Source organism: Stenella coeruleoalba (genome assembly GCF_951394435.1).
Source record: "Stenella coeruleoalba genome assembly, chromosome: 8".
Lineage (NCBI taxonomy): Eukaryota > Metazoa > Chordata > Mammalia > Artiodactyla > Delphinidae > Stenella > Stenella coeruleoalba.
This window is the reverse complement of record NC_137154.1, coordinates 62,607,582-62,628,311: the sequence shown is the minus strand read 5'-3', so window position 1 is coordinate 62,628,311 and position 20,730 is coordinate 62,607,582. Positions and strand designations below refer to the sequence as shown.

General features: G+C 39.5%; 2 protein-coding genes across 3 annotated transcripts in view; one reads left to right on the top strand and one right to left on the bottom strand.

Annotated features, from left to right (window-relative positions):
- Nucleotides 1-20,730, top strand: part of LOC307190041 (uncharacterized protein) — a 63,781-nt gene that overhangs the window by 21,643 nt on the left and 21,408 nt on the right. For both annotated transcript variants that reach the window (XM_079928798.1, XM_079928797.1), the window contains exon 2: nucleotides 7,112-7,260. In XM_079928798.1, the coding sequence (XP_079784924.1) occupies nucleotides 7,252-7,260 (9 nt within the window). In that variant the 5' untranslated portion in view covers nucleotides 7,112-7,251. The remainder of the gene's footprint in view (nucleotides 1-7,111; nucleotides 7,261-20,730) is intronic.
- CCDC83 (coiled-coil domain containing 83) overlaps nucleotides 1-20,730 on the bottom strand; it is a 45,195-nt gene that overhangs the window by 6,175 nt on the left and 18,290 nt on the right. Inside the window, exons 6-9 of the mRNA XM_079928796.1 lie at nucleotides 19,698-19,865; nucleotides 11,566-11,657; nucleotides 8,808-8,876; nucleotides 3,299-3,420 (exon numbers count right to left, since the gene is read on the bottom strand). Of these exons, the coding sequence (XP_079784922.1) occupies nucleotides 3,299-3,420; nucleotides 8,808-8,876; nucleotides 11,566-11,657; nucleotides 19,698-19,865 (451 nt within the window). The remainder of the gene's footprint in view (nucleotides 1-3,298; nucleotides 3,421-8,807; nucleotides 8,877-11,565; nucleotides 11,658-19,697; nucleotides 19,866-20,730) is intronic.

Below are 20,730 nucleotides of genomic sequence, written 5' to 3'. Positions count from 1 at the left end.
GTACCATGGTGGGTAATTATGTGAGGAGCACAGTGTCAGGAGTGCCACGGGGCAAAGAGAAGCAGCACCGGATTTAGCCTTAGGAGGTAAGGAAAGGTTTCCAGGAGAAGATGAAACCTGCGTTGAGTCTTGAAACACCAGGGGCTGTTTGCCAGGGAAGAGCTTGGGGTGAGGGGAGGGCATCCCATGATTAGGAAATAACAGGCTTAAAGTCCCAGAAATGAGAGTGATCATGACACCAGTTACGTCACTGTTGCAGGGAATCCAGATGAGGAATGGGATGGGATTTGAAATAAAGAGAAAAAGAGAAAGACAGCAGTAGGAATCCAAGATGACACCTAGGTTCTGGCTCTCGCTGAGCGGCGTGTTCCAGCTACAAGCCTGGTGAGTTTGCGTCTGCTGTTGCAACTCTCTGCATTGCAGAGGCCAGTGGAATTTTCAGTCAGAAGACATGATACCTTGAAAGCTCCATACAGCATTGCCATGAAGTTTGCCTGAAGCTATAGCATGAAGCAAGTGCCCCTGGCAGATGCACCAGCCATACTTCATGCTTAGCAACCAGAGTGAATCCCCTGGATTACAGGCTGTCAATTACTTAAAGACCACGAAGGAAGTGTTATCTGAGATGCTTAAAGCTTAAAGCAAATAATGTAACTACATACAATATTTATATCTTAAAACCTTCTTAAGAGTTAACTTAGTGAAGCTCTGGTCTGCAGGTGGACAAGTCTGAGGCCACAGAGTTCTCTTCTTTCCTGGTTTTACTCTTTTGAATAACTAAGATCTTAGTAAACGCCGTAACCTTCTGAAGTCTGGCTTCTCTCTTAATCATTAGTTTATTGTCACTTTTGTACCACCACAGGGCGGCAACACTTGTTATAGAAAATATTTTACAGAACGTTATCATATGAAACTAGCGTTAGATTTGAGGTACTGGTCCACCTAGCCTCAGCTCTGCGGCATGGGAGTCCCTGGGCAGTCACCTCTAGCTTATTCAGCTCATCTAATGTATCAGACAAATACTATGATGTTCTATGGGAGTCAGGAAGGAAAGAAGTTTGGGGAGCTCTGGATGGGAAATACAGTAACTCTATTAGGTAGAATACCCCATTCTTCATCCAAATAGGGAAGTTTTTATATGTTTACTGGGTACTGTTCATGTCTATTTCTCACCCTACCAGAATATACAGGACTAAATTCTCAACAAAGAGGTGGAAAGAGCAGTTACCATAAATTACACAGTATGTGTTAACATTTCTTTGACTTGAAAATGGATACAGGAAAAGCTCCTGAACTTTTTCTTCTAGATAAGCATTGTAACAGATAATTGAGGGTTTACACATTTCTGTTTCTTTATTCGGGTCTTTCTAAGAGGTCCTAAACACTTGTCTCAAGGACAATCTAGCAAGGAAGCAGATGTTTAAAAAGTAGTCCCTACTGTGATAAATGCCAAGTTACAAAGGAAAAGTTCAGTGTGCCATGGAGGCAAATACCGGGCCCCTAACCCAGTTCTTATAAACGTCGCCCATGCTGTTTCTTTTCCCTCGGACAGATTTTGAATTCATCTCTCCCAACTCTGAAGCAAAACTAAGCACTCAGGTCTCTCACTAAAGAAAACCAACCCACAAAGCATTGATGAACAATGTGGATTTTACTGAAGATTTCTGTGGGGAAGCTAGAGGATAGGTTTAAATTGCATACAATACAGCAAACAACTTAATGAAAATCGCCATTAAAAGTTTCCCATCTCCCTTTCCTGTCCTTGCCAAGCTCTCTCTGGCCGATGAAAGATTTCCCCTTTATTATAATGAGCACTTCACATCCACATCAGCAGCAAATCAGGTGCACTAGACTGAGCTGACCAAAGCAGGAAGTGGGGTTGGCAGTTTACAGGGTAGCTCTTTTCCTAAGGGTTGGCTGGTTCGGAAGAGAGAAAAAGAACACAGCGGACAGCAGGTGGAGCAGTGGTTGGAAGGCACAGCTGGCAGAGATTCAGCGTGATCACAAAGTGGTGGCAGTAGCAGGTGCTTCGGGGTAGAGGCGGGACGGGAGTGTGGAGCTGGAGACCTGATCATAGGGAGGGAGGCTGGCAAAAGAGAGCATTGCCTGCTGGGGTGACAGTGAGGCCCGCCATCCCCTAGGGACCCTCAAGGGCATCAGCTCAAGAGACTGGAAGTACAGGAGTCCAGTAATCAGCCAATTCATTCAGCCTGACTGCCTGCCTCACTTACACTGGTATCCGTGGCTCCAGGGCGGCATACATAGACTGTGAAAGGGAGGCAGCTGGCCTCTTTCTCTGTCCTGCCCCACCCAGTGTTCAGCCTATAAAGTAATTGCACCATCTCCTGTTTCTCCAATCTTGTATCCCGACACCCATCACTTAGCTCAGCAAATAAAAACCCCACAACTTGTATCTACCCTTCTTGAAGCACATGAGGAAGTTTGCCAACAATAAATACTTTATTATGTCTCTAATAGTATTTTTTCCATGCCACACAAGCAAGACCTACTCAGGTGGAAGTGTTTTCCTGACCCTTCCACCATGTTGAACTTCTCTCCCATCTTGCACATGTACACCTTACATTTGTGTGATTTAATTCCTCGATCTTCCTAAGCATGTTACTATTTAGGTTATTTCTTGTTTCTGACTACTTGTCCAAATTATGAATGCCACTTTGGGTTTTAATACCACATTCCAGGGCTCTAATTTTTCATCAAGATTGGTATATTAAGACTTTTTTTTGTCAGGTAAGAAAAAGAGATAACCTAAACTACAAAGCCATATACGTATTTGATTTCTCTCATGCAGGAATAAATGTGACTTGGAATGCCAGGCTATTTTCTCTGCCTAGAAAGTAGTTTGCCTCTTTCATTAACTGTCAAAGGAAACCATTCTATAATCCACAAGGTAACCAGTTGCTCAGAACACTCCAGGAGCTCCCATCAAGTTGATCACTCCCTCCTGTGTGCTGGCTTCGAACCCCGTACCTCTTCCGCTGTACTGTTATGCGTTTATTTTTATGCCCAATTCCCCTGCTGGCCCAGAGGCTTCTGAAGGACAGCAGTTGTGACATTCATGTTAAGTGTTTGCTACTATGACCACAGTGCATTGTTAGAAAAAGCAAGTCAAAGTCTGCACTGGACCAGTGGTCGGTTGTAATGATCTTACACCTTCCCCATGGCCATTTTGTGAGCTCCTTTCTTTTCAACTATTAAAGAATTGTCATCTTAAAAAAAATAACTTTTTACAGATACAAATGTTAAAAAAAATACTTTCTAGATATGTAATGACTCTCACCTGGGTATTTTGAGATCCACAAGTCTGCAGTTGAACAGCTGATCAATAAACACCAAATTTTCTCCCTCCAGCTCATGAATAGCATGTTCCAGTTCTTCCACTTCCTTCCTGTGATTTGCGATCTATTCTCAGGAAAAGAGAGTGGGTGTTAGTACTTATGGACTTAGTTCTATCTAGTCCTCTATAAAAAACTCAACTTTTAAAAGTGCATTTGTGGTACTTCCCTGGTGGTGCAGTGGTTAAGAATCCACCTGCCAATGCAGGAGACACGGGTTTGAGCCCTGGTCCAGGAATATCATCCCACATGCCGTGGAGCAACTAAGCCCGTGTGCCACAACTACTGAGCCCGCGTGCCACAACTACTGAAGCCTGCGCGCCTAGAGCCCGTGCTCTGCAACAAGAGAAGCCACCGCAATGAGAAGCCCATGCACCACAACGAAGAGTAGCCCCCACTTGCCGCAACTAGAGAAAGCCCGTGCAACAACGAAGACCCAACAGCAGCCAAAAATGAATAAATAAATTAATTTTTTTAAAAAAAGTGCATTTGCCTGAGGGGAAGATCTATCCTGTATTATTTATTACTGGGTTTGCTCTAAGAAGGAACAGGTGGGACTTTTTTCCTGGTCATTTGCAGAACTTGGTTGCATGATTAGGCAATTATTACTGAATGGCAGGAGCAGTCCTTTCCTACTCTTCAGAAACATCACTGGATTTATCTGAGCTGGAGGCAGAGATAAATAAGAAAATAAGACTAATTTATCACTCTGGTGTTAGTAGCTAAATGAGGCTCTATCTAAGGTTAATTATAAACAACATAATGAAAACTAATAACACTGGGAAAAAATCTTTATTATGGCATTTAAAGAAGAGAAGTACAGGCCTAGGAGCCCTTTCTATCAGCCTCTATAGGACAATTATATTCTCTCTTGAGTGTGCTGGAGTCATTCCGAGAAACATCAGAGAGATGAAATGTTGTTCATTCACTCATGTAACTGTACTGTATGCCTACTATGCGTCAAAAACTATAGTACACTTTGGGAACAAAGGATCAATAAGATACAATAACCTTCAAGGATCTGTTAGTTTAATGGTCAAGAGTGATAGCGACAGAAAATAGTGTGATAAAATCATAATGGAAGCCATCCAGGGACTGTGGGAGAGAGAGAGGTTCACCCTATGTCCGCCAGGTGTGAGGGGGTAAGGGGGAGTTAATGGAAGAGATGACCTCTCTTCTGGATCTTGAAGGCCAAGTAGAGATTCTCTAGCAGACAAGAGAGGATATATTCTAGGCCGAAGGAGTCACATGGATAAAGGCACATGTGCCTTCTATCCACATTTTGGTGTGGATAGAAATAAAATGGGAATGGGGAGAAGTAGAAGAACTGGACAAGTTGGGGAGCCAAGTAATGCTAAAGAGTCTTATTTCTATCTCGCAGGTGATGGAAGGTCCTTCGTGGACATAGCAGGCTTAACGTTTACTGAAGAAATGTGGCTAACTCAAACAGGAGCAAAATTTTCTGGTTCTGTTGATAGAGTTCCCATCAATCTTTAAGAAATGTATTTTGATAACTTTTGTCTAAAGAAGGCTTGATTGTGGGAAGAATATATAGAAGAATGTGACTAGATAGAATCCCCACCTTCCCTCTCTGCCCCCCAAAACAGCATGAGCTGGATTGAGAGGTGCTCGTGTGGAGAAGTCAGGACAATAGAAGAATTAGAAATAAGACAATAAAATAGAAAGTGATCGGCTGGTGAGAATAAACTGGAAAAAGTAACGTGTCTCCAGGGAATATGATGAAATAAAGGCACAGGGTAGGGGTTTCGATTCAGTATCTCTTGTTAGGAGTTGCCAAGAGCATAACTGAGATGAGTACTTAGAAAAAGATGACTAACATTTTTGATTTGTAGTTGAAATTATTGTATTTTGGAATCTGGAAGCACTCAGTATATTACCAGATGGATATCCCTTTCACATAAGTCATTTATTAAATGCTTGAATTCTTACCATGGGTAAGGCTCTGTCCTAGAGGTAGACGGATACAAAATCCAGTAAAGTGTGGCTCCTTCCCTCAAAAGAGGGAACAAGTATACAAACCAGTGAACAAATATACAAATAATTATAATATAAAACAGTACCAGTGTCGTAGAAAAGGCTCAAATATTGCTGCTGGCTTAGAGATGGAAAGAAAAGCATATATTATTTACCAGCCTTAAACAATTTCACAAAACCATTTAAGCCCATGATTCTACATTACAGAGCTAGGTGTTGGTGCTTTAGGATCTCATGTTTTGAAGATATGATCAGCTTGATTACAAGCCTGAATGCCTTAAGGAAAAGTTTATAATTTTCAGATGTCAAAGGATGAGAAAAAATCATAGTTAGAGGTTGTAAAAGAAGGAATTAATAGAATGTGTGACTAAGGGTTTGGCATACTTGGGAGGCAGCCCACACAATTCTTGGTCTCCTGCCAAAGCTGGGAATGAGGGCCCATTTGGGGAGTTAAGTCCAATCTTTCAAGCTATGGATATCCTGTGACATCACCTATCCCTGTAGAGTGCTAAGTAAGGTTCTCATCAATTGCTGTCTCCCTCCCAGTCGTTTGAAATGTTAGGGAAATGAAAACTAGTTCCTTTTTATAGCCGTATAAATACCTTTAGTTTCTGGGGTAAGAAAGTATAAAGAAGGAAGTAGAAGACCTCTTTTCCTTCCCCGCCCCTGCTTCTCCCCAGATACCCAAGAAATGTACTTAAGAAATTGGGCAAGATAATTTAGTTAAAACTATTATAAGTCAGGGACCTAGGATCCTGAATAAAATGCATGCTCTTGAAATTTTCCCCTGCAAGATCCAAGTTAGCTTTATGCCTCCTCACGTTTGAAACTCTGATTGCTAACCTCTTTGAATCCCTTTGCCTAGTTTTTCCAGCTTTCCATTTGTTGTTAGTCCAGGTTATTTGGAAATTTGAATTTTCTTCATGTTCCTAATAAGCATGCTAAATAAAACCAGATAATAAAAGTCATGCAATGGGACATCTCATTCTTCCCAGAGATGTCAGGTTTTGATTATTGTTGAAAGACAGTTAAATGGAGAAATATTTGGGGGAGTTCCACTGTTAAATATCCCTTGTTACTCATTCTAAGCCTTCCTCAAAGAAATTAATTGACATACATTGTTCTATCTCCAGGCAATTTTCAATTACTGTGATAGTACTTATAACCAAAACTGGTTTTAATTAATTTTGTGAGTAAATTTAATGACAGCAAAAATGAATATTTATTGAAATAAGGAGAAATTAAATATATTGAATTATATGATTTGTTCTTTATTAGTGAGCTCTTTTTGCTCATGATTCAGTTAAACTTGACATTTTTTCTGTCTTTTGTTTCCACTGAATTATGAGAATTAAAAAATAAAACAAAACAAAATGTAATTTGTGGCTTTAGTAGGAAGGACCAAGGCACAAAATGGCCTTTCTTTTCAGTCGAATATAAACTTTTGTAGTTGTTTTCTCTGAACTTAACATCTATGATATCTTATAAAATTTAAGGTTTGAATTGTTAAATTATTATCACTAGGATCATACTGTTATATTTAATAAAAGTATAAGAACCAAGTTTCTCCCTAATATTCTTTAACTGTTGAGCTCACCTTGAGTTTTTAAAATTAATACTTATTTTTTAAAATTGAGGATTCATCTTGATTAGTTTTGGAAATAGTATGGATTCCTACTCACCATGACTTTATAAAGGCAATTTCAAGATAATTGTCAATATCATAGAAAGCATATTGATTTTTAAATTCTTTTGTTTCCTAGACTAACCAACTCTTTTCAGTCAAATGGGAGCAAGGAAAATGGAAAAGAAGCTGATGGTAACATTTTTACCTCGGGTGTCTGAGCAGATGGCAAAAAAAGAAATGAAGGAAAAGAATATCTAAGAAGAAATTTAATAAATTATGCTCCAGGTATGTTGAGTTTGAAGTGCCTTTGCGACATCTATATGGAAATATTTAGTTATTGAATTGTATGAGCTGTTTGTATATTTTGGAAATTAAGCCCTTGTTGGTCACATCTTTTGCAAATATTTTCTCCCAATCTGTAGGTTGTCTTTTCTTTTTGTTTGTGGTTTCCCTTGCTGTGCGAAAGCTTATACACTTGATTAGATCTCATTTGTTCATTTTGTTTTTATTTCTTGTACCTTGGGAAACTGACATAAGAAAACATTGCTATGATTTATGTCAGAGAATGTTTTGCCTGTGTTCTCTTCTAGTTTTATGGTGTCTTGTCTTAATATTTAAGTCTTTAAGCCATTTCGAGTTTTGTGTGTGTGTGTATGGTGTGAGGGTGTGTTCTAACTTCATTGATTTACATGCAGCTGTCCAGCTTTCCCAACACCACTTGCTGAAGAGACTGTCTTTTCCCCATTGTACATTCTTGCCTCCTTTGTTGAAGACTAATTGTCCATAGGTGTGTAGGTTTATTTCTGGACTCTCTTTTCTGTTCCATTGATCCACAGGTCTGTTTTTGTGCCAATACCACACTGTTTTGATTACTGTAGATTTGTAGTATTTTCTGAAGTCTGGGAGGGTTATGCCTCCTGCTATGTTCTTTTTCCTCAGGATTGCTTTGGCAATTCTGGGTCTTTTATGTTTCCATATAAATTTTAGGATTATTTGTTCTGGTTCTGTGAAAAATGTCATGGGTAATTCAATAAGGATTGCATTAAGTCTGTAGATTGCTTTGGGTGGTATGGCCATTTTAACAATATTAATTCTTCCAATCTAAGAGCATGAGGTATCTTTCCATTTCTTTGAATCATCTTCAGTTTCCTGTATTAATGTTTTATAGTTCTCAGCATATGTCTTTCACCTCCTTGATGAGGTTTATTCCTAAGTATTTTATTTCTATTTTTTGGTGCAATTGTAAAAGGGATTGTTTGTTTGCATTCCCTTTCTGATATTTCATTGTTAGTGTAAAGAAATATAACCCATTTCTGTATGTTGATCTTGTATCCTGCTACCTTGCTGAATTCATTTGTCAGTTCTAGTAGTTTTTGTGTGGAGTCTTTAGGGTTTTCTATATATAGTATTATGTCATCTGCATATAATGACAACTTTACCTCTTCCCTACCAATTTGAATACCTAAAGAGGCAATTTAAAACAGCAGAGAATGAGGTTAAAATGATCCTTAAACCTTGCTCCCATCACCCATGAGGAAGTAGGGTCCAGAGGAAGGCCAGATCAGTTTTAGGACATAAAGCAGCTTTGCACACTTGAGTATGTTGTATGAATTGTAACACCAAAAATGATTTCTGTTTATTATTGAGATTATTTATGGTGTTCATTGAGTAACAACTTGTAATAAGATTAGGACTCCACTTGAATTTCATTTTACCTCAGTCAGTCATGGTTCCATGCTTTTCCCATGACTTCAGCTCATAAATAGAAGTCATTTCCAGTTCAAAAAAATGAGAAAGAAGAAATTGGCTTTGTTTCTAAAAATTCCACTTACCTCTTTTTTGAGCCAGTCATTCTCCCAGATCTCTCGATAGCTGCCCTTGTCAATGAACCTTATAGCATTCTAAAAAAAAAAAAAAAAAAACTTTTCTGTATTAAAGAAGAGCTGCCACATAACATTTAAGAGTTTTAGCAATGGGGATACACAATCAACTTATCTGATCATTTAAAATTATGTTTTGCAATTACTTTGGAAATATACCTAAAAACTTTTGGTGCAGTTGTTCTTTCTTTATTATCCTATTGTATTGTTTTTGCTGATTTACGTTGCCTAATACAGGTGATTGAGAGAACTGGACAATGGTTGTCCATTCAATTTGGCCTCTATTGTGACTGAATCTGACTGCTTTGGTGAAATCAGTCATTAATTGATCTGCTCCACAATTAAGATGGTTAAACTGCAGTGATCAAACTTCCTTCAAGTTTATGGTCACAGACATAATTCAATATATAGCAAAGGCATGAATAGATTATATAACTACCTTTTTAATTTGAAAGATTTCTGCATGTCAATAATAACAATATACATACTTACAAACCTAACAGCCAATAGTTTCAGGATAGCAGGCCGTAGCTAGATAGTCTCCTAGAGAAAGGCATTTTAGACAAAGCAAACAGGAAAATCCTTATTTTATCAGTAGGATCTTAAAATGTAAATTCATATTCAGTTACTAGGATATTTACAGTTTCACCCAAAGGAACTTTATAATGGATGACAGATTCTAGTTATATGTGAGGTACTTTTATATGGATACCGTGCTACAAACGCAGGAACTGAAGGACATAACCACAAGAAGAAAAATTAAGAAAAATATTCTGGTTCATAAACATGGATTGAAATAATTTAAAACTATGTTAAGGGTAAATTTGTGTAAGTCTTTAAAGTAGGAAGATGTGCAATAAATTTCTTTTCTTTAAATCATGGTAATTGACCTAAGAGTGAACCCCCATTTCCTAGGAACCAGGAATTTTTATACTTCAGCTCCAGCTGATAAGTCTAAAGTTTATTTGAACATAGAATTTTGTTTGAACAAAAGTAGGAAGTCACTCATTATTGAATTTAGTTGACTAATGGCTTAATTCACTAACAATAGAGTAGTGTTTTCAGCTTTGGCTACACATTAGAATCTCCCAGATATTTTGAAAAATCCAAAAGCCCAGGCAACATCCCAGGCCAATTACATGAGCATCTCTGTGGGTGGGACCCAGGACCCACCTGGGTTAAACAAATTTCTCAGGTGACTCCAATAAGCAGCCAAGGTTGCACAAAAGTAGTAGATTTTAGAAGTTAACACATAAGATGGCCAGAGAAAATGAGGAAAATTTGTTCACGTGTGTGGGTGTTTGGCAGTATGTGGGGAAAAGAAAATGTACAATGTAATGATTAAGAGTAATGATCTGAAGAAGCTATCTGAACTCTCTATTCTGCCACGTGCTCTGGGCAAGTTACAAAGTTTCTCTGTGCCTCTGTCTTTTTATTAGCAAGTCTTCCCCTTAACAGGATTGTTGAGAGACTTTAATGTAAAATGTTAGGAACAGTATTGGGAACAGTCTTCATTATATATTGAATGTACATACTGAGGGCATATTTGATCTACATATGCATTTTTAATCATCTTAACTATGATCAGATTACTTAATTGTTGATTTCACCATTTAATCATATTCAGTAACAAAGGGTCTGAATTGCATGGGCAGACAAAACCGTTGGTCAGTTCTCCACATCCTCTGTATTTGTGTTAATCAGTAAAATCATGCAGTAGAATAGTAACGCTGAAAGAACAATTGAACCAACAGGGAAGCAACAAACAAGAGCAACTGAAATTCAGTGAAGAAAAGACCAGATGTTTACGACTCTGAAGAAAGGATGTTCCAGATAAAGAGACAATCCCAGCAGGGACCTCACTGATTTAGGAGATAGTCTGGAGACAGGGGAAGGGCAGTGAAAAGGAAAGAAAGTCAGGCATTTGGGGCAAAACAAAGATTAGAAAACATGAATTGGAAATTACATCTCAAACATTTTTTTATATCCCCAATTTTTAAAGCTCCAGCAATGTAAAGTGTACTCTCTTAGGTTTGCATATGTAAGAAAGTACTTTTTAGACAAATTATATTTCATCCTATAATTCATCCAAAATCTAATTTAATAATTTGTTGTAGCCATTATTATTATACTTAAAAATAACTGAATATTAATTTACTGAGCTCTTGCTCTTATGAGGCACTATCAATCCTCATACTATTCGTTAAAGTTAAATATTATTATTGTCCCCTTTTTATAGATTAGGAAACCGAAGCCCAGAAAAGTCAAGTATAAATTCAGTTTATACACCCAGTAAGTGGTAGAACTGTGATTTAAACTAAACTGCCTAATTTCAAAACACAAGTTTCTGACCGTTATAATACACCATGAGAAAGAAATGGGTGGGGGGAGCTTTGTTTTCTAAGGAAATTGAAATGCAGACAGGAGAGGGTGAAATAGGTGAAGGGGATTAAGAGGTACAAACCTCCAATTATAAAATAAATAAGCCATGGGATGTAATGTACAGCATAAGGAATATGGTCAATAATAACTTTGTATGGAGACAGATGGTTACGAGACTTATCATGGTGATCATTTCATAACGTATGCAAATGTCAAATCCCTCGGTAGTACACCTGAAACTAACATTTCAGTTAAAATTTTGAAATTCTGTGTGAGAAGAATAAAAATCTACTATCAGAAAAAAGAAAGAAAGAAAATTGAGATATACCTCTGTGGCCCATTCCTTCTTTTGGTTCAGTTGCAACAAAGTTTCTCTGATTATTCTCTTTTTGTCATCTTCCAGGGTGATTTTATACTGTTCTTTAAAAAGAAAATTAGAAACCTTAAGATCCTAGGTAAAACTATGAAGTTATAAATTTTATTTTCCATGATCCCCACCTCTCCTTTCTATGTACTTTTTCTTTTCTGAATTTTCAAGGTACGTTCTTACTGAAGCATCTAGTACCTCCAATTAGAAGAAATGCTCCAATAATTTACTAACACCTTAATGTGAATTCATTTACGATGATATCTGTCTCATGAATAGTCATAGTTTTAAAGGATTGTCTCTCCAAAGGGAGAATTTCTAACACTTTAGTACCTATGCAGCCGTCTACTTTTCATATCACACAACTTCTGATTCTACCACATAAATATGAAGAGATTTGATTACACACTTGAGTGGCATCCTGTACATCTAACTCCTTCTAACTAATTTTCCAATATTCTTGGCATGCATTTCCTGGGGCAGGAAACACAGAATAAGGAGAGAGAGTAGGAGAGGGGCTGTGAAAGTCAGTAGACCCGTTCTGAGTTGGGTTCAGAGCAAGAAGGGAGAACAGAGATGAAGAAGTGCAGGATTCTCTATCCTCTCCAGATTTTCTTACATCATAAATGTCAGAATTGAGAGAGCAAAGGATCGTAAAATTGGGGGCCTTGAAAGATGCTGAGAGGTCATATAATCAACACTTCTGTTTAAGGAAAGCAAGATGTAGTGACATGAAGGCTGCTTTAGAGAGTGGAGAGAAATAAAGCTGGATAAATGAGACCAGTTTGTTCATTCTTTTATTCAACGAATCATCATCAAGTTCTTTTGATGTGCATGACACTATTTAAGGCACTGGGAATATTGCCAAATAAGAGACAAAACTCCTGCCCTTATGACACGTACATCCTAATGGGGAAGCGAATGAATAATATTTCAGGTGGTGAGGTGTGTGATGAAGAAAAACTAAAATTCTCTGTTTTAGATAGGGTGATCAGAGAAAGCTCTTTTGAGGAGGTAACATCTGAGCAAAGACTGAATACAGTGAGGTAGTCAGTCGTGTGCAACAGGAGGGCAGTGTACCCTCCAAATCTAAGAATCGCCAAAGCTAGTTGTGCTTTATGATAACATCTATGTTATGTGTCCCCATTAGATGTGTTTTATTTATAACATTTGAAGCATAATTACTTGGAAGTCAGAAAGTATCTTCCCATACAAATGATGTTGACAATTACGGTTGCTAGATTTCCGGACTGGTCCACAGAGACCCATTTAACTTATTCTATAATGAAACAATAGTATTGTACTGAGAGTGTTGTGGAACATAGCTGCCATTTAGGACATTGTTTCAAAGGGAAAAATTTCTTCACAGACCAAGTCAACCAAAGCCAACTCTAAGAACTCTTGAGGATCTTAGGCTACAGGGAAGGAGATCTGCTGGTCTGATCTTTCCACAGTTTAGAGCCAATCTAAGGCTCTGGAAAGCGGGGCAGGGAGCTAGGCAGGAGTTATTCAGCCCTCCTTGTATTTTGTACTGGCATAACTGCTTCCCCTATTCAAGGAAAACTCTAAGCAGAGTGTAAAAACTTCTCTTCCATATCTTTCTATTACCGCAGTCCCTGGAACACAACAGATACTGAAAAATATTTTGAAGAAAATGAACTTTGGCCAGCTGCACGTCTTTGGCGGGCAGTGATCTGAGCCTTCAGTGCCAGGATAGAAGCAGCAAACAATGGCAACTTTGGTGAGGGAAAGGGAGAGTCGAAGGAGGGAAGGGGCGAGCTCTCCCAGGCTGTGGAGTGGCCAGAAAGGAGGCTGGGAACCATCAGTTTCTACCTCTAACAGAGCTGGAACAAGAGTGGCTGAGGTTTATAAACAAGAGTTCATTGGGTTTCGGGTCTAGTCTAACTTGACATCTGGAGAATAAGAAAATGGACATCTTCATTATTCCAACCTACACATATATATGGATATATATATGGATATGTATATACATGGATATGTGTGGGTATGTATGTGTGTGTATATCAATCTATCTGTATAAAACCTGTATTTTTCTTAATCCCATTCAAAGTAATTGCTTGAATGTTTTAATCATTCCAATCTCATTTCTGATGGATTGTTTTTTTCAGTTCAATATCTAGTCCACTAGACTAATGCTAGACATTTATTTAAAATTTCTACCACACAAAATACAACAATCAATCTAAAAGTTGCAGTGCATCAGGAGTTGAGCTATAATGGATTTTACATTCCTAGCATCTGAAAGAAAACATAAAAACTGGAGCTTGATAACATTATATATTAATTATTTGCCATAAATCATAAAAAATAGATTACCAAATATGCTCTGGGTAAAGTTGTAGCTCTCCCTCATGTTAATACTGAAAAAGCGATAATAACATCCAACTCTGTTCCAAATTCCATATACAACTCTATGGACTGTTTTTCTTCTCAAAAGCAGAGCAGCTAGCACGAGGGAGGATGTGAAAATCTCCCTGTTATCCTTTGAAGTTCAGAGGATGCTTCAGGTAGCAACTATTAACCACACATTTGTGAATACGGCCATAGAAACTGGGAGTATGTAAAAGTCTCCTTCCCAGAAAAGTTTGGAACACTGCAAATGGGAGCTTGGGAGATTATGACTTTGTGCCTTTAGACTCCTGGCTGCTCAGATGCCCGGTCTAATATGGTCACTTCTCAGAAGCTGACCACACTTCTCAGAGGCTGAAGCTTGCTTTGTGTTGTTCTCTTTTCCTTGTTGTGTGTGGCTCTGCTTTGGCTCTGCTCCACGGCTTTTTAGGAGTCTGTTCACTCTTCACACACTTCCGGGTGTCACCCAGCTTCACTGTGCCAGTGACTTCCTTTGAGCCCCCTCTGGAGAAAACCAAGCAAGGGCAGGTGGCAACACTGGCCATGTAGCGGTTTCTTCAGGCAGAGTGCATGTTAGAGAGCCCTCCCTACCTCGCTGCGTCACAGAGCTGGGAGGACTTATTTGAAGCATAAGGGTTTGGGTCTGACACACACCTGTGTTCAAATCCCATTTCCACTGCTTACTAAATCTGTGAGTTTAGTTAAGGCAATTAACTTCTCCGGGCCTCTGTTTCCTCATCTTTAAACTGGGCACAATGGTATCCAACTCAAAGGAACTTGTACGAGTTGGATGAGATAAGGTATAGAAAAGCAGGTGCTGGGACTGTGAGTTCTGTTGGAGATCTCTGAGGTACTCTCACTTTACAGGCGAGGAAACTAGCATTCAAAGAGGTGGACATGAACCCAAGTGTTTTAACTCACTGTTAGTGTACAAAGAAACTTTTCAGGATCCCTGTCCCATGCACCTGGTCAAGGACAAAAGTAAAAACTCTCTGTGACTCTAATATCTGATGATTGGTAATAACCCATACTTTCTCTGTTCCTGAGCCTAATCTAAGGTTCCCTTTCCTTTTATTGAGAGTAAGAGCCTTGTCCTGGTTTTATCAGTGACTGTGTTTTCTACACCCTATATCCCGACATCTCCTTCTAGCTGAAGTTCAGGGAAGCAGCTCCAGCTCCAGGTTCTTCCTCCCCATGCCCCTAGGGCTCAGGGTGGCTACTGAATAAGATAGGTTGGACAGCTGACCAAAGAATGGTTTGTGCTGGGGCCAACCGATGACCCATGAGGAGGCATGGACGAAGGTCTTTGGTCACCTTTGACTAGGTAGGTGATCACACTGGCTCTTTTCAGAATCTGGGTTGTAGAATACTGCAAGAATTGGTCTGTGGGAAGCAAGAAGAGGATGGGGACAGGCACAAAGAGCAAAGCAGAGGTGCCACAAGAGGGACAGTCACAGACCATGAGTGACAAATGTAGGGAGGAGCATCTCTAGAGCCACCACTGATCTGATGGCCTTCTGTTTCCATCTTCAGTCCTCCCATTCTTCAGTACAAGTGTTACATCCAACAAACATGATCATGGGACATCAAGAAACCTTATTTTTCTCTCTTGCCTTTAAAATTCATACTGTGAGGCTAGAAGCTCTCTCTCAGTAAGATACATGGCAATCCTATGACTTTTCTGGTTCCTTTGTGATAACAAAATATCTTCCAATCAGAAATTAATATGTCTAGTCTTTATAATAATTGAAATTTTAAGCTTCATTTAAAGTTATGGCTGTTCCCTTCCTAGCTTAAACCTACTACCATTTCCTCTGACTTGAACTTCTATGCCTTCTTCCTCAGGGCTGAAGGGGAGCCTTGAAAGGGACAGGAAAGCACTCACTTGACTGATACTATCTCAAGCTGATGTCCCATTTTCTGGGTCTAGTTAGCATTTAAGATTGATTCTCCTCTCTTGGGGGTGGTTTGTAGGTTCTCTGGAGGACCGCCTCCCCCATTGCTAGTTATATTTTACCTGCATGCCCTTGATACAGGGGAAATACTGCCCTTGGAGGTTGGCTAATGACTCTTCCTTTGCCCTCTGGGTCTCGGTTTCCTCCTCCCTCCCACATAGACAGGCTCCTGTTTCTCTTTGGGGGCACCATGGCCCCTCTCATCAGCCCTCAGGCAAGATTTAACAGGACTGCGTACCAGCTCTCTTTCACAACCGGTCCACAGGAAACACTCCTTCTCGCTTTGCCACAACAAACTCTGGAAGTGCAGGCTGCTACAGGCTGAAAGTCTCTGACCCCCCACCTGCACCCGCCCCAGATACTTAGGTTGAAACCTAATCCCCAATGTACTGGTATTTGGGTGGTCGTTAGGTCAGGAGGGTGGAACCCTCATGCATGGAATTAGTGCCCTTATGATAGAGACCCCAGAGAGTTGCCTCGCCCTTTCACTACGTGAGGTTACAGCAAATAGAAGGCATCGATGAACCAGGAAGCAAGCTCTCACTGGGCACCGAATCTGTCAGTGACTTGATCTTGACTTCCCAGCCTCCAGAACTGTGAGAAATAAATTTCTGTCATTTGTAAGACACCCAGTCTATGGTACTTTGTTATAGAGGCCTGAATGGACTAAGACACAGGCCCAGCCCAGGGCCTCTTCTTTGCTCTGATGTTACAACAGTTTCCTAGTCAGCCACTTATCCCATAGATTTTTTTCAGGGATGAGTCATAAACTAGATCTTAATGTCCCCCCACCCCCGCCCCAAACTGCAGGGAACACATGTTGAAGAATCTGAAGAATTTCCTTTAAAGACCTTCCGACTTGATTTGAGATGAAGGAGGAATTACCCTTCGCCTGCCCCTTTGGGGTACTGTGTACAACTTACAGCATACCAAGAGCTCTTTCCAAAAACTGTCTCCTTATTTCCAACAGTCTTTTCATGGCTTCCTCAACCTCTTTTATAGACTGGAATTCAGTGGTTGAAGGTGTGAAACCAGTTTTCTGCCTCATCATATTGGCAGTCTGCCTGGCGATATCTCACTTTACTTTGAAATGTGGTATCCATTATATAGACAACCAGGTTTAAACCGAGACTAAAAAAGTTTCATTTTAATATCATGTTTCACTTACAATAAAGCCCCTTTCGACTAAAGTACTTGTTCCTTGCAATTAAAGCAGTCTAGCTAACACAAACTCCATGATCATGGGTGTGGGAGGAGAATTCTAGAAAAGTCATGGAAGAAGGAGAGAGGTGAGAGGAAAAGAAGAGATGGTGGTAGTAAGACTTCAGATAAATTTAATTTAGGAGTTCTACTCATATTCATTGTGCCCAGTTAGTGGCCCCCAAGGTGCTTTAATCATCCCCAGGCAGAATTGCTGCTGTATGGTTAGGAGAAGTGCCTAAAACTAATGGCAAATAAGATAAGCCCATAACAGCCATTATCCCATGACACTTAAAACAGGCTATACGCCAAGGCTCAACCAGCAGCATATAAATGTTATTACCCCCACCACAAAGTTGGATACAATAGCATGAAATTTTCAGCTCAAAGAAATCATCCAAATTTCTAATCAGGATAACGGGTTAAGTTTATATGAGAAGATCACTCTTCCTACTTAAAAACCATAAAATAAAGGAATGCTGGAAAAATTATTTTAAAAATTTTAAGCGTACTAGAACAGTAACAATTTTTAAAGTGTGGTATTGTTGCACAAATACATAGATCCATGGAACAGAATAGAAAAGACAGAAAGAGATCCAAATACACATGGGAAATGAAAGTATGATAAAGTTAGCATTTTGGATCATAGGGTAAAAATGGCTTATTTAATAGGTGATGTTGGGACAACTGGAAAGCCATCTGGCAAAAAATAACGTTGGTTTCCTATCTCACACAAAAAAGTCAGAGATTAAATATAAAAATGAAGCCATAAAAATTCTAGAAGAAAAATATTAGAGAATGTATTTGTAATATCAGAAATCATAAAATCAAAGTGATAAGTTAGGCACTATAAAACTATAAAATTTCCTCATACAAACACTGCATAAACAAAAGACTAATGACAAATGGGAAAAATATTTGCATCTTATATCACAGTTAAAGAGCTAATTTCCTTGAAATGTAAACAGCTCCACAGCACGATAGAAAAATGGGCAAAGATGTGAACAGAAAGGAAATTCATATGGTTCTTGAACTTATAAAAAGATATTCACTGTTGCTTATAGTAAGAGAAATGGAAATTAAAGCTACAATGAGATACCATTTTCTACCTATAAGACTGGCAAAGAACAAAGAGGTGGATCACAACCCCTGTTGTTGAAGAAGTGGGAAAACAGACATCCTCACCACCACCAGCCGGAGTACATTTGGTACAACCTCTACGCAGGGCCATGCCTATCAGTGTAAAAATGAATAGGCTGTTTGGGCCAGCCATTTCCCTTTAGAGATGCACATAACTGAAATTACATACATACGAGGGTATTCATCGTAGTAAAATGAGATTGTGTAAGGATAGTCACTGCAGTATTATTTGTAATAGTAAAAGATGGGAAACAACCTAAATGCTTATGAGTAGGGGACTTTAAAAAATTATGGTACAACAAAACAAAGTAGCCATTGGGAGGATGAGGAAGTATTAATATGTACTCATCTATAAGGATGTCCATATTGTTACCTGAAAGAGCAAGTGAAAAATTGCATCTGTGGCGTGCTGCTTGTGACATATATGTACATACTGAAACATGCATGGACTCTTTCTGAAAGGTTACATAAGGACTGGTAATAGTGTTTTTATCTAGAGGAAGGATCTCAGAGGCTGGAGGATTGACAGGGGTAGGAGGGTGTCACTCTTACTTTCTTCTTTTGGGGAGGAGAAGCTTTTGAAAAAGTGTAACTGATTTGGGGCCAAATTTACACTACCACTGTGGTACAGAGGCGCTGAGCTGAGAAACTTACATAAAAATTGGTCTAGAAGCAGACTGACTGTACAGAGCCTCAGAGGGGATAGTGGGAACAACCCCGAATGAACGCTCCTTCCACAAAACAGGGTACCATTACCAGCTGGGCTCAGAACTGCCATCCAACCACAGTGTTCTTTCAGGCCAGATTTCTCCTGAGTGTCTGGTGTTCTTTAAGCCACTATGCCTCAGTGACAGACAGCTGGCCGGCCTCATGGTTCCCAGCTCTGATCCTGGTAAGACTCATTATGCCCGAGGCCACCCTGCTCTATACCCTCTTCACTTCCTGTCTTATGTTTGTTCTCCAGTTTTTTTCCCCCCGACTGCAACTTAGCATTTACTTGGCCATTTTTCTATAACGATTCTGGTTGTCCAGCCTGGGTGGGTTGCCTCAGCTTGCCTCAGGTGAATTCCTTCTCTAATATAACCCCTTCCCAGGACTCCCCAACCTTGGTGGAATTGGCCCAGACCCAGGTGTGAGAGCAGGCAGACACCCACCCACTGAATGAAGCTTCTTTCTCAAAGTCGGTTGCAGTGTTTCTATACGCACAGAGGCACACACTCCCATCCCTTTACTTCCCCTTCTCAGTTCCATAGGTGGTCCTGGGATAGTTTCTTTACTTCCTCCCTTCACCTAATCCTTAGGCGCATAGTGCTTGTGCTGACAGCTGAGAGTAACGGATGATTCGGGGGTACCCGTTTCTTTCTTCCACCAAATGTCTGCCCCTGAAAGATTTTTTATTGAATCTGAACCAGCTTTCTTGCAACTGACCTGACATTTTCTCAGCATTCTCTTTAACTCTGTTGATGTCATTCTGTAAGGAGGTAATGAGTTTAGCATGTTGTTCACTCCCTACATTCTTGTACTCCTCCCAATATTCTTTCTCACTGAGTTTCTCAAGAAACAGTTTCTCAGCATTATTTATTTGGATGCGCATATCTGTTGAAAGAAAATCGAGACTTTCTGTCATTTCTATTGTCCTTGCAACCATTATATGTTGCAATCTGTTTTTGTGAAGTTAAGGTCTGATGTGAAAATATCAACTCTTAAATACTATTTTATATCTATAATTTAGGGAAATCTAAACTATTCAAACTATTGTTTATCCCTCATGATTCAAAATCTAAGTAAAATTAGACTTCCAATTATAAAGTAGTTGTGTGGTTTGGGGCTGTGATTGAGAGCTGTAACATGCAATCAACCTATATGCCTAGGGACCCACAAGCTTAAATTATGCCTGTGATAGCTTGATAAGTGTCCTGTTTTGTACAATATATTATGTCGCATATACTTTTTATTAGTAAATTGTCATTTTTCTGGTCATTATGTGTCTGGGCAAAGTGATTTCAACTTAACATCCTTCCACAGTACTTGGCGACCATTTTTGTAGGTAAGTTGTTTGATTCCATCATTTAAATTTCAATTGTTTGAGCTTCCCTTGTGTGAAATGATAGCATATGATAGTCATAATAACCTGCCTTCCCCTAACCCCACACAGTGAGACTTCAGAGTGAAAGATAAGTTCCCCAGTTATGTGTGTACAAATATGGAGCCCACTCAATCATATAAACTTTCAGCTTGCCCTGGTGTACTTCCTACACATGATATTCTACTCAGTCTTTAGGCTGAGTATCATGCTGCTGAATATTCTGGAAAAGGCAGCATTACAAGAAGCCAGGTCCGATGAACTGAATGGCTATTTGGCGCACTACCACGCACCATCTTGTTTGAGAGCCCCTGAGGGCAAGACCACGTCTTATTCATCTCTGTCCACCCAGCACTTGGCACAGAGTCTGGCATTTAG